Below are 16502 nucleotides of genomic sequence, written 5' to 3'. Positions count from 1 at the left end.
GGGTAACTGACGCTGTGCTGACATTTGACTACAATTCCCGGCAGAGCTCTCGGCAGGGGGCGTGTCAGCAGCCTCCGGGTGCCCGGTTGACTCGTTCTGATGATGAAATGAAAGGGGCGTTCCTGTTTGGGGGCAGGCCTGGTCCGTGGTTGGGAGAGAAAGCAGAAGAGGCGGGGTCTATCATTGGGGTAGCCAATGAGTTGCAGTCAAGTGAAAGGCAGGGAACTGGGCGTGGCTGGATTTATTAGTCCGCTGTGTTGGGGGTTACTAACCTGGGGAGTCTCAGGTCTTGGGGTCGGGGTGGAGGGTCGCCTACTGGCACCCCACGTTCGGGCTAGTGGGATGGCGACACGCTGGAGCAGCGAGAACGTGGTGGTGGAGTTTCGAGACTCACAGGTGAGATGTGCGTGAATGGTGCCGTCTGAGCATGCGCTTTCCATGGTTTACACCCTCACCGCCACCCCCACCTTTTCATCCATCCCTTTGCTCAGGGTGGGAAGATGGACATGGTGCTCACCTGGAGCTGTCGGAGTCATGATAGCCTAGGGAAGCTTTGATTACTGGTCAGGACAGTTAGGGCAGGTGTGTACGGCCTTTAGGGTTCCACATGGGCTTATGGTCTTGGGACACCGAGATGGCGATAGTAAATGCTGAAGAGATTCTTCCCTTGTTCAAGGTAGTGAGTTGGTGGAGGTGTCCCCTCCCTGAGGTAGTCGACTGCACTTGGTGACTTCGGGAAAGTTGCAGAACTTCTTTGAGCCTCAGTTACTTGGACCAATCTTGCCTTGTACCATTTTGGGGGTGAATTTGTGAAATACTGCTTTGCAGAGCATCTGTTTGAGCCTACTAAGTGGTTGCTAATGTGGAAAATATTCTGTCGTTGACAAAATACATGTATTGCTTAAATTGGACACCCGTGTAGCCCATCTCTGACTTCACTCTCTACACATCAGTTTTCTTACCTGTAGAAGTGAGATTATTATGCTTACAGGATTGGGGTGTAATTTTATGAGGCCACATGTTTAAGATGTGTGGTACATGGCAAACTTCAAAAATTGTTAACACAGGGAGCCCACAAGGTGGCTGGCAAAGGCACTGCTTGCTGCCTAGCCTGCCAACCTGAGTTCAATCCCCAGGACCTACATGTCAGGAAGAACCCACTCCTGTACATTGTCCTCTCTCCTCCATCACATCCGGTGGCACACGTACACACAGTAAATAAACGAACGACAAAAACCAAAAACGATATCTTTTAAAAAATGTTAGCTTTGAGTCCTTGAAATGTTTCAGGTATTAGCTCTTGCCAACAGGCCTGATGACTTGAGTTCCATCCCCAGGACCCACGTGGCATGGCAGAAGGACAGAGCCAGCTCCCACAAGTTGTTCTTTGACCTCCACACATATTGTATGGCATGTGTGCCCACACTCACATACACACAAAATAAATTAAAAAATATAAATTAAAAAAGAGTATTGACTGAATATTTTAAAAAAATTTTCCTTTCTTTAAATTAAAATAAAACATTATTATAGCAAGTGTACGATGTATGTGTGGGTGTGTAGAGATCAGAGGACAACACTTGGGAGTCTATACTCTTCTACTGTGGGACTTAAGCTTAGGTCAACAGCCATATCTGCAAGAATTTTTACCCTATAGGCCATCTTGAAGGTACCTATTTAAAATTTTAGGTGTACGGTTGTTTTGCTTGTTCATATGTGAATCATTTGCATGTCTAATGACTACTGAGGCTAGAAAGAGGTACAGAATCTCCTGAAAGTAGAGCTACCAACAGTTGAAACCCTCTATGTGGATGCTGGAAATCTAACCTGATGTAACCTGAATGCTCTGGAAGAGGAGGAAGCAGTGCTCTTAACCGCCGGGCCATCTCTTAGCCAGTACCTTCCCCAACCCCCCCCCCCCCTTTTTTTTTTGAGACAGGGTTTCATATGTAACTTTGGCTGTCCTGGAACTCATTATGTACACCAGGCAGGCCTCAGACTCAGAGGGATCCTCCTGCCTCTGTCCCCCAAGACCAGGGGTTAGAGGCATGCACTAGAACTCTTTTGAGACAGGATTTCCTGTACTCCAGGCTGACCTTGAGCCTGGTGTGTAGCTGAGGAACTTTTGATCCTCTTGCCTTTACCTCCTGAGCGCTAAGGTCATAGGTGTGCACCACCACACACAGTTTTAAGCAGTGTTTGGGGCTTCGTGCATGCCATACAAGGACAATACTAACTGAGCTACATCCCTGTGTTTTTTATCATTTTTCCGTATTGAGTCTTCTATATGCCAGGCTTCGTGCTAAGCAGCCTATCTATGTGTTCTTTTTCTACTTGATGAAAAAGCCGCGCAGGCTAAGTAGCTATTGTCCTTTTCTACCAAAAGCGGAAGCTGATGCTTGTTTGGCTGATCTTGAGAGAGCTGTCAGGCCTCCTGTGTGTGACTGGTGGCACTGGGATTTGTAGTCTCTGGCCCCAGAGCTCAGTATGCTATTTCATCTCTTAATCGCTCATATTGTGTCACATATAGGTTCATAACAAACATTGTGTCTCCCTTACCTGATACCTAGGACATTTCTTCTCAAGTTTTTTTCATTTATTCAACGAATATTTATTGAGTATTTTCATATATTTTTGGTTGTAAGCCTAGCCTTTAATGGTTGCATCATCCCTCCAGTCATGCATATTTTCTGTGTGTCAGACTTTTATTCACCTGTTTATTTATTTATTCAGTAAGGATTCATTTATTCAGGTTCTGTGGGTTTTTTTATGTGTGTGGTGTGCAAGTACGTGTGTACACATGTTTTTGCATGTGTATACACATGTATCTCAGGGTTTCTGTTGCTGTGAAGAGACCATGACCATGACCATGACAAGTCTTATAAAGGAAAATATTTAATTGAAAATTTTTAATCAGCTTGCAGTTCAGAGGTTCAGTCCATTACTATCATGTCGGGAAACATGGCGGAATGCAGGCAGACATGGTGCTGGAGAAGGAGCTGAGATTCTACATGCAGATCAACCAGCAATAGTAAAACATATGTGGGCCACTAGGCAGGCTTGAGCTGCTGAGACTTTTAAGTCTGTTCCCACAGTGACACACTTCCTCCAACAAGGCCACATCTCCTAATAGTGCCACTCGCTTTATGGGCTAAGCATTGAAACATATAAGGCTATGGGGCTGTTCCTTCAAGCCACATAACATGTGTGATTGCACGTTCAGGTGGAGGCCCAAGGTTGATGTCAGGAATCATCCCGGTTGCTTGTCCATCTTGTTCATTGAGGGTCTCTCAGTGAAGCCTAGAGCTTGCCAATGTGGCTAGTCTTGGTAGCCAACTTGCTCTGAGGAATCCAGTTTCTTTGGCCTTCCAGGCAGGTTAGTATGCTTACCCAATATTTATGTGGGTTTCTGGAGACCTGAACTTTCGTCCTCATGATTACAAGCGTGTGTTTTAACTGTTGAGCCATTGCCGCAGCCCCAGTCCCTTTTAAACATAAGGATTTATTGTGGTCTTACTAGTGCACACTGTCCCAGGCATAGTGTCAATATCCAGTTACTTTACATTTAGGGAAATCTAGATTATAGTAAGTGGATAGCGTGAGTCTTCTAAAACTCCATCCTGTCTTTTGCTATGAGAGCTAATATGAGGAGCCACCCACCAGTCTGCTCTGTGGTGCCCTCTGATAAGTAGTCCCCGTGGAGAATTTGACCAGCAGCTCTTGGATTAAGGTATCTTGAAACACTTGGTGCTGTCAGCATTGTCAGTGTGAGGTCTGCTTTCCCCAGGGAGGTGCCAGACTCCCAGGGGAGAAGACAGATTGCAGTTCCCCTTCTTGTTAATTGCTTTCACTAGGGATCAGGACAGAGCCGAACGAGTGTCATGTGTCCAAGCCTGCTAATTTGGACGATGCTAATCTATAAATCTTTTAATTCTCACAGAAACCCAGGCAGTCTCACCCCTGTTTCTTCATAGAGATGTAACTGAAGAGACCTGCAGAGAGGGCACTGACACCTATACTGGAGTGCTATGAAATAGGAGCAAATAATTAAGCCTAAACAGCAGTTGGCATAGCAGGAGCACAAAGTAAACTGGGTAATTTAACTGCCTTGTGGGAGTTTCTGTTTTTCCTTAAGATTTTCTCTTTAGTTGAAAGGGTATATCTATAGTGTGAATTTGCCTGTTTTGTCTGACATTGATTGGCAAGAAGCAGAAACCTGTTTTATTAGCTTTCTACTACATACAGAGAGAAAAGGAAATACTTTCTGTTGCCTCTCTGAAGAAGATGGCTGGAGCAGTAAACTTCTCAAAATGCTCCATACTCATTCATATTTTATATTCTAGAAAATAATCTCAGCAGTCTGTGGTGGTTTGAATGAGAAGGGTTCTCATAAATTCATATATTTGAATGTTTGATCCCCAGTTGGTGGAGCTGTTTGGGAAGGATTAGGAGGTGTGGCCTTGCTGGAGGAGATGTGTCTCTGGGGGCCAGCCTTGAAGTTTCAAAAGCCCATGCTATTTCCAGTTAGCTTTCACTGCCTCCTGCTTGTAGATTAAAATGTAAGCTCACAACAACTGTTCCAGTACCATGCCAACTTGCCTGGTGCCCCAATCTGTGCTATGATGGGCACGGACCCTCTGTAAGCTCCAAGTTAAATGCTTTTATAAGGTGTCTGGATCATGTTTGTCACAGCAACTGAAAAGTAATTAAAGCACAGGCCAAGGCGCTTGCTGTCAAGCTGCTGACCTGAGTTTGATCCGCAGGGCCCACATGGAGAAGTGGAGAACTGACTCCTGAAAGTTGTCCTCTGACCTCTACATGGCACTGTGGCTTCTTTTGGTACTGGGCACACATGTAGTACACAGACCTATAGGCAAATACACATAAAATAATAATAAAAAAAAGTGTGTGTGTGTGTGAGAGAGAGAGAGAGAGAGAGAGAGAGAGAGAGAGAGAGAGAGAGACAGAGACAGAGACAGAGAGAGACAGACAGACAGACAGACAGACAGAGACAGAGAGAACAGAGAGAGACAGAGAGAGAGTGATAGTGTGCACGTATGCTTTTTGCACATGCTTGTGGGTACCTGCAGAGGCCAGAAGAGGGTATCAAATTTTCTGGATCTGGACAGTTCCAGGAGGTTGTGAGTCACTGGGAACTGAACTCAGGTCCCCCTGGAGGCAGCAAACTCTCTAATACTGAGCTCCAGCCCCCAAACACCTGGCTCTGTGTATATGGATGCTGAGAATCACACTCTGGGCCTGGTGCCCTTGGCAAGCTGCTCACAATTGCCTGTAACTCCAGCTCCAGGGAGTGCACAGTCAGTCTTTGGTTTGCACGTACCTGTGCACATATCCATACTCTCCACCAAGAGCCACATAATTAAAGGTAAAGTAAATCTTTAGGAAACAAGTTTGTTCATTTTGAAGTGACTCGTTAAGATGTGAATAGTAAGTCTAATACCAGATCCTGGGAGATAGAGGCAGGACAATCAGGAGTTCAAGGTCATCTTCCCACACAGAGCAAGTTCAAGAACAGCTTGAGTTACAGGAGACCCTATCTCCAAAAGCAAAACAAAGCCCCAACAACAAAAAAACCAAAAACCTGAAACCAACACAACAACAAAACAGTAAATTAGGTCACGGTAGTAAACCACATCACAGCAGATGTGAATTACTTGCTTTGTTAAGAGTTGAAATAACAATGCCATAACAGTAATGAAAAATACAATCTAGCACAGAAGTCAAAGGTTTGGAGTGCTGTGCCAGGATCCAGGGGATGCCATCTGTGGGCCAGGTGACCTTGGCTAACTTACTACCTTTCTAACCGTCGGCTCTTCATCTGTAAAGCAAGGCAAACACTAGGTATCAAGGGGTCTCTACAGCACCCTCAGGATGATGAGTACATCAAAGACTTCGAAGCAAAAATCAAAGGGCAAAAGGAGTAGAGACTGGACAAAAGGAGCTCCAGACTCCCCAGCGACCTTTAGTGGTGGAGGAGATCAGTTCTCCCAGTGTTAGTGCCTGAAGTGTTGTTTGGAGCCTGGTTGGTTAAGGACTACAGCATGTACCAAAAGTGCAGACCTCCTTCAGGAGAAAAGCATGCTCAAGTGTGGCCGAAGCAGCCACTGTTGGCAGCTGGTGTGAACACTTCCAAAATCCAGGTTCTCAGACAGCACCCCAGCTCTGCGATTACAAGGAAGCCTTCAGCAGGCTAGCCTCAGGTCTCACCAGTGCCCTGGCATGCTTCATATGTAGAATAGCTGGGAGGGTTAAGTGAAGGTGTCTGTGCAGAGCACGTAGCACAGTGGCCAGCGTACTTTAACTGCTTGATGCCTGTTGTTATTGCATTGGAAGTTTGACCTAAGGACGTAACGAATGGGCTTCACAGAATAGACTCTGGGAGCTGAGAAGACCTTTAGGTGATGTCTCGTCTGCCCTCATACTTTATACATTGGAACCTGCTGAGTCTTATAAGGATGAGGCCATTTCCCCAATGATACTGTGTGGCATTTGAGTTTGCAGGGAGGGGAGATGTTCCTGCATTAAAGAGGGAGGTTTCCCAGACAACACCCCTCTTGCTGTATAAATAAGTTGTAGTTCATGTTAGACAATGATGGCTCAAAGACTGCTTTGGCAGCAGTGTCTGTCCCTCTAATTTACATAGAGATAGGATCTTATGTGACATGGTCTGATTCTTGTTAATATCAGTGGGTTTCAGCTTGTGGCTTCAGGCTGTGAGATCTGATTATGCATTCATTAGGATCCATGCCCAGGCTGGAGACAAACTGGCATTAGGAGAAAAGACCCGGCTCTGATTTGCACTGATTGGAAGGATAAGCAGACAACAGACTTTTCCTTTCTGTCTTCCTTCTTCTGTCAAGTTTATGTGGCCTAGTCTGGCCTTGGATTTACTGTTCAGTTGAAGGTGAGTTTGAGCCGGGCAGTGGTGGTGCATTCCTTTAATCCCAGCACTTGGGAGGCAGAGGCAGGCGGATTTCTGAGTTCGAGGCCAGCCTGGTCTACAGAGTGAGTTCCAGGACAGCCAGAGACACACAGAGAAACCCTGTCTTCCAAAAACCAAAAACAAAAAAAAAAAGGAGGTGACTTTGAACTCCTGATTTTTTTGCCTCCACCTTCCAAGTGCTGAGCTTAGAGGAATGTATTGTCGTGCTCAGCCCAAGATCAGTTTTCTAACAGAACCAATTGTATTTGTGCTAACATTTAGCTGCAAGTCCAAAATGGACTTGTAATACAATCTATCCTGGCATTTGGCTATTACTAAGTACATAATTACCTGTTAATCTTTTTAAAAATAAAAATATTACAAAAATATTGAAGCATGAGGAGTTTTTGTTTGTTTGTTTTGGCAAGTTTTCACTATTTAGCCTTGGCTGGCTTGGAATTTATTATATAGATTAAGCTGACCTTGAACCCCCAGAGTTCCTCCTACCTCTGCCTCCCAAGGCTGGGATTTGTCTCCTAAGGCTGGGATTATAAGTGTATACACATACCCAGCTTCACGAGCTTTCCTGTTAGCAGATCTCTGAGCTGTAGGTAATTAACTGTCAATTCACCGGTTTAAAGCGAACGTCTGAATGAGGTTTAGTATATGTCCGTCATTACCATCACCCTGACTTGAGTCAGGTTTTTTTGTTTTTTGTTTGTTTTGAGATAGGATTTCTCTGTGTAGCCCTGGCTGTCCTGGAACTCATTCTGTAGATCAGGCTGGCCTCAAACTCACAGAGCTCCTCCTGCCTCTGCCTGCCTCCTGGGTGCCAGGATTAAAGGCGTGTGCCATCAGCGCCCAACTCTTTATAGTTGAGTAGTTGCTCTTTATAGTTGCTCTTTATAGTTGAGTAGTAGGTCCACTAGTTATGAATTGTTCATTTCTTTTTGTCAGTGAGTAACAGTCCATTGTTGTTACACAGCATCTTATTTATCCAGTTGATGGGCATTTGAGTTGTTTCCACTTTGGGGGTATTATGAGTGATTTTGCTGTGAAGACTGATGTACAAGCTGTTGTGTAGCACAAGCATTTAAGACCATTTTTAAGTTGCCTTTAATACCAAATAGTCACTAAATTAATATGTTAATGAACACCATGTGCTAGGCATTGTACTAGCAAATTGATTTTTTTTTACCCTCAAGAAAATTGCAGTCTAATGGAGACAACGTACTAATAATTAAATACCATTATAATATCTCAAGTGCTGAGGAAACAGAATCCTAGGTCCCATGGAAACACAGACAAAGCTAATTCATACTGAGTGTGAGGGGATGGTCCAGCAAAACCTTAGAAGTGTCTATACTGAATCCCAAAAGGTGGGGAGTTGGAGATCTGTATAATTTCTGTGCAAACTTCATAAAGAGCTGATTTTGGGCCCCTGCTACCCACATAAAATGCTGGGCATGGTGGTGCACACCTGTGATCTGAGTACCGAGGAGTGGAAGTGGGAGGATCTTTGGAGCTTGCTGGCTAGCTGAATTGGTGGGTTCCAGGGTTCCGTGAGAAACTGTAAATCAATCAATCAATCAATCAAGCAAGCAAGCAAGCAATCAAGCAAGCAAGCAATGGAGGAAGACACTCCATGTAGGCCTCAGTCCTTCACACTCAGGGACATGTATGCACAGTGTACTTAACACACACACACACACACACACACACACACACACACACACACACACACACACACAAAGACACAGACACATAAAAAGATAAAGAATTAGCCAGATAAAGGATAGAGGTGCTTTCCAGGCAGAACTAGCTATTGGTATAAAGGACCTGAGGTGAGGGAAGAAGGAGGGGGAGGAAGGAAGGGAATGGGGGAGAAAGGGAGGAAGAAGGAGAAAGAGACAGACATAAGTTTGGAGGGCTGAAAGGAATTCATTTTAAAGAACTGATAGTAGCTGGGATATGGGGACAGCGTTCAGAGGGAGAGCCCTGAAATGGCTGTGGGAATGGACAGGAAGCTCCAAGGTGGTCTGTAATGCTGGTCCGTAATGCTACCTGACACTGAGGATGCACTCAGTCCTGCTGACTCTGCAGAGCCACGGCCAGATTTAGCTTTAGCAGCAGCTTTGAGATGGCAGGAAGCACAGCTGGTTGCAGGCTCCTGGCCTTCCCGGGTGAGAAGTGATAATGAGGCAGAGGATGGGAGTGGTTGAGTAGGGGAGACAGGAAGGTCTGTCCAGACTTACCTGCAGTCTCTGTAAAGCCATATCCCGGAAGCAGGGCCTTTTAGGTCGGAACAATCATTGATTCTGATCCTGTCTTAGTTTCTTTGCTAGGTCATTTTGGTTTTGTTTGTTTGTTTTTGTGTTTTTAACTAAATATAGCCCATGTTGGCTTTGAATGTGTGGTCCTCCTGTTGCAGTCAGCTAAGTGTTAGGATTACAGATATGCATCACAGTGCTCAGCCTGTGTGTGTGTGTGTGTGTGTGTGTGTGTGTGTGTGTGTGTACAGAGAACAGCTAGGAAGTTGGTTTAAGGCAGTGCCTCTTGTTTCAGCGCCACCATACAAATGCTGGAATTTCAGATATGTGCTACCATATCTGGCTTTTCACCTGGGTTCCAGGTACCAACTAAGGCTGTCAGGATTTCATGGCACGTGTGCTTTTGTTTTCCTTGCTGAGTCATCTCTCTGGCCTTATTTAAAGATACTTTTCTTCTACAGTTTTTACTTATTCCCATGTGTGTGAGTGTGTAGTGCCTGAGTGTCACAGCGCCAGGGGAGCCTTGTGGAGGTGGTTCACTCCTCCACTGTGGATTAGGCGGTCAGGCTGGCATGGCAAACACATTTACCTGCTAAGCCATCTCACTGGTCCTCAATGTAAGTTTTGATAGGGGGTATAAAATACCATTCTCAGGTACATCGCTGGTCTATCATAATTGACAAGCCCCTTCCTTCAGGCAGACAGGAAGTTCTGCTGGAGTCACTGCAGGTGTTCCTTTCCTCGCTGTCCTTGGGTTCAAGTAAAAACTTCATCCCCTATTCTTCATAACTGCTTACCCCTTTCATTCATTTGCCATTTCATTCACTTAGCACATTCATTCATTCATTCATCTCATTTACAGAGCCCTGTCAGTGGGAAGGCCTTGGACCATTGCCTCCCGTCCCTACAGATCATCGTCCTTTTCTCTGGGCAGATGGCTTCATGTTTTGTTGAGAGAACTTCCTTCTCTCCAGTTCTTCATGGTGGCAACGTAGCATAATCTTCCTATGTGTTTCTACAAACACAGTGTTAGCTTTTTGTTTGTTTGTTTGTTTTCTTAATTAGTGGTTCCTTTTAAAAAAATAACTTTCTGGGCTGAACAGATGGTTCAGTGGATAAAGGTGCTTGCCACCAAGCTTGATGACATGAGTTCAAGCCTTGGACCCATGTGGTGGGAGAGACCTGACCTCTGCAGGTTTCTTTCTCTCTCTCTCACACACACACCACGACACACGTGTATCCTCCACCCCCAATAAATAAATAGTGTAGAAGCAATTTCTTAATATGGTGATTTATGATACATTTGTAGTTTTGATGCATTTTCATGTTTTAAAAAATGCTACTAGAGCCGGGTGGTGGTGGTGCACGCCTTTAATCCCAGCACTTGGGAGGCAGAGGCAGGCAGATTTCTGAGTTCGAGGCCAGCCTGGTCTACAGAGTGAGTTCCAGGACAGCCAGAGCTACACAGAGAAACCCTGTCTCGGAAAAACCAAAATAAATAAATAAATAAATAAATAAATAAATAAAAATGCTGCTAGAATTATTCTGTTGTCTATATATGCATTCTATAGTTGTAACTAAACAGCTCTGTCCAGAAAACATTTGCTGTCTTTTGGGGTAGATACTAGAGGTAGAGCTCCTGTGACAAAAGGATGGTATTTTCAGACTGTTGCCAGATCATCTTTTATTAGTGCACTAGTACTGTATACTGCAACAATAACCGTCTATTAGCTGAGACTCCTGTGGGTCAGAAGTCCAGGCACTGCATGGCTGGTTTCTTTGTTCAGTGCCTCACTGCCAAAATCAAGGCATCTTTGAGCCGTGTTTCCACCTGGAGGCTTCACTTCAGAGGAATCCATTTCCAAGTGTTGAGGTGGTTTTCAATATCCAGTCTCCAGGGGCTAGGACAGAAATTCCTGCTCCCTTACTGACTGTTACTGAGGGCTTGCTCTCAGCTCCCAGAGGTCACTATCCTCTTTCATAGGTAGCATGGGGAATCCCATCTCCTTTCTAGCTTCCAGACCAGTTTAACTGGCTAGTGTGATTAGTTCTCTCAGTTGTCACCTTCCCTTCCTAACTTTTCATCCTTCCAAATAGAAGATCTGTGCCCATTAAACAACACTCCCCCAACCTTGTCAGCCTCTACTTTGTCTCTGTGAGCTTCCCTGCGGTATCACTACCTTTAGTGTTGCTGTTGTTGTTGCTGTAATAAAATACCATACAAATACAGGTGCCTATGGGACATTTTCAAACCTCCACACATGCCTTAAGTGGAGTCATTTTGTACTAGTGTCTCGTTAGGTGTGTTTCACTTGGTGTAATCCCAAGAATCATTCCTGTTGTAGCATCTATCAGAATTTCTGTTTTTAAAGGCTGAGTAATAATCTACTGTGATGTTGACTACTTTTCTTTATCTTCCATGCATCCCCTGATGGATACTTGGACTCCTTAATCGTATCAGTAAACCATTGGCAGCTCTAGCTAGAGGAGTATTTTTATTAATTAACGTTGTGTAGCTGGCACAAGGGATGTGCATCAAGAGCCCAGAATCTTGGGGCTGTGGTCAGATTCTCCATGAGATGCCCTTCTAGAAAGAGGATGCTCCCTGTTGGAGAAGCCATCTTGTCCTCTTTATAAGTGTTAATCTGTACATCACACAGAAGGGTTCTAGAGATGGCACGGCATCAAGCTTGCCCGTGTAGCCAGGTTTCTCTTTGCTCAGGACTCTAGGACAATATGAAGGATGTTTTAATCACTTTTCAGCCTCTGGGAGAACAGTCTGGCTTCATGTCTCCAGTATTAGGGATGACATGGGTATGTGTGAGAAAACCATTAGTGAAGCTAGTGGGGGTGGGATTGGTGTTGCTATTCATAGGATATGATTATAGCAACATCCACAAAATGAATTCTTCGAGCATGTTCTCTTGGAAAGAACTGAGAGCATTTAGGGACCAAACAGACGGCACAGAAATGACAGTGTGAGGCTGTACCTGCCAGGATTCAGGCAGCTGCATGCCTTACCTTCACTAGACTTGATACAGACTTGGAGATGAGGCTCTAAGTCATGAAAATGATACTCATTAGGATCTGGGAGACAGAATTACAGACTCATTAGTAACAATATTACCCTGGAAGATAGTAGGGTGCTGGGGTATGTGTGAGAATATGCTTAAAGTACATTATGAACTTGCAAAAAAAAAAAATGGCCTCATGTAACCCTGTATAATAAAAAATGGCTAAAATATTAAGAATAAAACCTTGGGTTCAGTAGGGATGGTATTTGAGAAATATGCCATCTGGCTTCAAGAAGGTCCCATGTGTTATGGAAAGAAATGGGTGTTCTGTGGGTATGTAGGTAGCAGTGTTCCAGGTTAGTTTCTGTAGGGGAGAGTCTTGTTAGTAGCTGTTTCTTGTTCTGTGCTAGTCAGATTCTCTGGGGAGCTCTAGAACATCTGTCTTCTCAACTTAGAATGTATTGTCTTGGTTGTGTATAGTCCTGGTGTGTGTGTGCTAAACAGAAGGTGTCATTTGTCAAAGTGAATGTAAGATCTGGGTGGGAACTAAAAGGGCTTAAAGCAACGGTTCTCAACCCTTTGGCAAACTTTTATCTGCAAAAACATATTACAATTCATAACAGTAGCAAAATTACAGATATGAAGTGCTAATGCAATAATTTTATGGTTGGGGGTCACTCCCAGCATAAGGAACTGTATTAAAGGGTCACAGCATTAGGAAGGTTGAGAACCAGAAAGTGTCCATTAGTAGAACACTAGCACCGGTAATGGATTATTGTCAGCCAGGGACTTCCTTAGAAACAGGAAGAAGAGCCAAAGATAGGTCTGTCTTCTCCCCTGGTTTTTTTTTTGCCAGCAGAACTAAAACTGTGTTCTTTCTCACAGGCAACTGCCATGTCTGTGGACTGTCTTGGGCAGCATGCAGTGCTTTCTGGGTAAGTGAACTTTGGGAGTTTGTCTCCCACAAGTTCTAGGGAACTTGTGTAAATTCCTGGGAAATTGGAAGCTATGTGTTTGAGAACAATCTAAGGTTCAGTGCTCACATCCTAAGGGCCACAAGGGCACTGGTCGGGATTCTTGGAGGTTTTGTTTAGTCTTGGTTTTGTTTTTTGTTTTGTCTCTCACAGGTAAGCAATGCACTCACATTTTAGTGATTTGTAGTTTGCCCTTGAGATGGCACTGTTTTTGTTACCACACGGTCTCATCGAGGAATCAATCTAGCATGGTTAATGAGGTGGTCAGGAGGGTTGAGGGGGCTGGGGTTCTCTGGACACTTAATCAGTTTACCTAACTGGATTTTTCTTTTCTTCTGAAAGAATTAAAAAAAAATATTTAATATGTGTGTGTGTGTGTGTGTGTGTGTGTGTGTGTATGTATACACATATGTGTATGTGTGCCGTGGTGCATTTGTGGAGATGAGAAGTCAACTTTGGGGAATCAATTCTTTTTTTCCACCACATGATTTGGGGTTTGAATTCTGGTTATCAGGTTCATGTGGCAAGTGCTTTTACTCACAGAGCCATCTTGCCAGCCCTCAAGAAGCAGGTTACTTCTACCAAAAAGGAATTGGACAACATGGTTTTCTCACTTAAAAATTGTAAAATTCTGGTCTTTCGTAATAACTCTAGAGTTGAACCAGAATATAGTTAGAGACCCAGACCCTTTTATGGTACTTGCGATAACTTCCCTTCTCTCTCACATTTAGCTTTATTTTTTCAATAACTTTATTGGTTATTTCTGGGGAGCTGACTCAGCCAGTAAAACCATTTGCTGTGCAAGTATGAGAACTTGAGTTTGATCCCCAGGACCCATAGAAAAAGTGGAGCATTGCCTTGCCTGTAGTCCTAGCTCTGGGGAAGTAGGGAGGGAAGGGCACCTGGATCTCGCTGGCCAGACAGCCTAGCTGAACCTCCAGGCCCCATGTTCACAGACCCCATCTTTTGAAGGGGGTGGGGGTGGGGTAGAACTCTGGAGAGATAGCTCAGCAATTAGGAGTGTATACTGTTCTTGCAGCAGATCCAAGTTCAGGTCCCAGCGCCCAGATCAGGTAGCTCACAACTGCCGGTAAGTCCAGACTCAGGGATCTGATGCCCTCTTTTAACCTCTTTGGGCAGCTGCACTCCCATGAAAATCCCCCTCACATATATACATGTAATTAAAAATAAAATGAGTTCTTAAGAAGGAAGGCAGGGGCCGGGCAGTGATGGCACACACCTTTAGTCCCAGCACTTGGAAGGCAGAGGCAGGCAGATTTCTGAAAAACAAAAAAAAAAAAAACAAAAAAAGAAAGATGGCAGGGAATGATTGAAGGAGATAACACACGTGCGCGAACACGCGCATACACACACATATACACACAGAGAGATTAATAAATAAAATAAGCGTTCTTATTAGGATATAATCTGCATATCATACACTTCACTCACTCAGAGTACACAGGTCAGTGGGTCGCAACATACGACATCATCAATTGCCGACTTACTCTTTGCAGTATCACGTTTTTGAGGAAGTGGGTCCCTGGTTTACAGTCTAGAATTGAGTAGTGCTGCAAAGCCTGTGTAGAGGAGTAGCAGTGTCTGCCTCACTCAGCTTTCCATGCCGATCCCCTGCCAGGACACATTCTCGACTATGGTGTAGGCCTGCTTTTTGATGGTCTCCAGTTTCCAAATACACTGCTGCATCTGGCCACGTCTGTCTTGCACCCTGTAAGTTGACTTCTTACAGTTGAAGATGGGGATCTGATACTTCTCCTGTGTGCTCTGTATGTCGCAGGCTGTTACCTGTCTGACGTTCCCCTGCTTCCCACTGGTGTTCTGTAACAGTTGTTAAGGGTTGAGTTGGTATTTGGAGTTCTCTGAGCCTCCACCCCCCAAGCACTGAGGATTGAACCCAGGGTCTCACAAGGCCAGCTAAATACTCAGCTTCTAAGCTGCATTCTCAAACGTCTCCAACCCCTCCAGCTTCTTTTCACAGGGCCTCACTGAGTTGTGCAGGCTGGCTTGTGCACAGGCTGGCTTTGGACTTGCCACCCTCTTGCCCCCGCCTCCTGAGTCACAGTTATGCAGACTTCTAGGCGCTTCATTTGTGTTGGATTTGTCTCAACAGAACCTTTGAAATCCTTAGACATCTAAAGAATTCTCATCATGATTGCTTTGGCCTGTGTCAAAGCAGGACCCTCAGAGGACCTCCTGCCTCTTCCTTTCATTATTGAGGAGTGTGTGTGTGTGTGTGTGTGTGTGTGTGTGTGTAACCTCAGGTGTCGTTCCTCAGGCAAGGTCTACCTTGTTTGTTCAGTTTTGAGGTAGGTTTGTTTTGCTGGGCTGGAACTCACAGATAACACAAGCCTGGCTGGGTAGTCAGCTCTAGAGAGCCATCTGTCTCCTCCTCCCCAGGAATGAGATTACCACAGGAATGTTAACTCACAGTCAAGCAAGTTTTCTTTATAAAAAATACCTAGCATTCTTATTTTCCAGGTTCTTCATATTGATTGATACTTTAAACTTGCTATTGACATATTTATTATGTTACTTTAATTGTTACGAATTTTTCTTGGGTCATTAGTTCTCTTCCTGATCGATCAGGTTTCGTTTCTAAGTAGTTGACTTGCAGAGGAATTTGAGATTTTTCTGCAGGATTTTGGTTCAGTAATAAGTATGTTTAACACATTTATTGAATGTAAAGCTTTGTGCCTAATAATATCGGGCTTATAAAGATATTCTAGATATAGTGTAGTTTCCAGATACGCAGGTGACTTGAGACAAGGGCCTTAACATTTGGTAGCCTTCTTACAGAGAAAACAGTTGAAATGTAGCTCCTGAAGTGGCATTAGTATGGAACTGGGAATCGATCTTAACCAGGGCACTGAGAAAGGCTGGCGGAGGAGCAGGTTGGAGCTGAGCACAGAGAGACCAGACACTCTCTGATGAGATGGTTGTCATGTGTATCTGAGAGTTTTGGGAGCACCACTTGCAAACTGCATGAACTCTGACTAAGCTTTCCTAGCATCGTGTGCATGTTCTTATGTTGCTGTGCGGCTCTCACATTGATGTCGTTCTAGCCGAAGATTCCTATACATCGTCAATCTAGATGCCCCTTTTGAAGGTCACCGGAAAATCTCCCGCCAGAGCAAATGGGACATTGGAGCCGTGCAGTGGAATCCTCACGACAGCTTTGCCCACTATTTTGCAGCTTCGGTGAGTTTATTTAAGGAGTGTCATTGAGGGCTGGCAAGTCTTTGTCCTGTACAGAGAAGAAAATGTAGTCTTCATTGCTCAG

The 16502-nt window shown here is 44.5% G+C and overlaps 1 protein-coding gene across 10 annotated transcripts in view; it reads left to right on the top strand.

Moving 5' to 3' along the window:
* Positions 1–227: 227 nt before the first annotated feature.
* Positions 228–16502, top strand: part of Wdr59 (WD repeat domain 59) — a 71319-nt gene continuing 55044 nt past the window's right edge. For 6 of the 10 annotated variants that reach the window (XR_013104899.1, XR_013104898.1, XM_076915903.1 and 3 more), the window contains exons 1-3: positions 229–396; positions 13113–13162; positions 16285–16420. Coding sequence is in view for 8 of the 10 variants with exons in the window: in XM_076915903.1 (XP_076772018.1) it covers positions 343–396; positions 13113–13162; positions 16285–16420 (240 nt within the window). In the remaining 2 variants the exon portion in view is untranslated. Of the gene's footprint in view, positions 397–13112; positions 13163–16284; positions 16421–16502 lie in introns of all 10 variants that reach the window. The other 4 variants (XM_076915901.1, XM_076915900.1, XM_034522880.2 and 1 more) reach the window with 2 other exon arrangements.

This window comes from Arvicanthis niloticus, chromosome 18, assembly GCF_011762505.2.
Source record: "Arvicanthis niloticus isolate mArvNil1 chromosome 18, mArvNil1.pat.X, whole genome shotgun sequence".
NCBI classification, from domain to species: domain Eukaryota; kingdom Metazoa; phylum Chordata; class Mammalia; order Rodentia; family Muridae; genus Arvicanthis; species Arvicanthis niloticus.
Note: the sequence above shows the minus strand (reverse complement) of the source record. Positions and strands in the feature narration are given on the sequence as shown.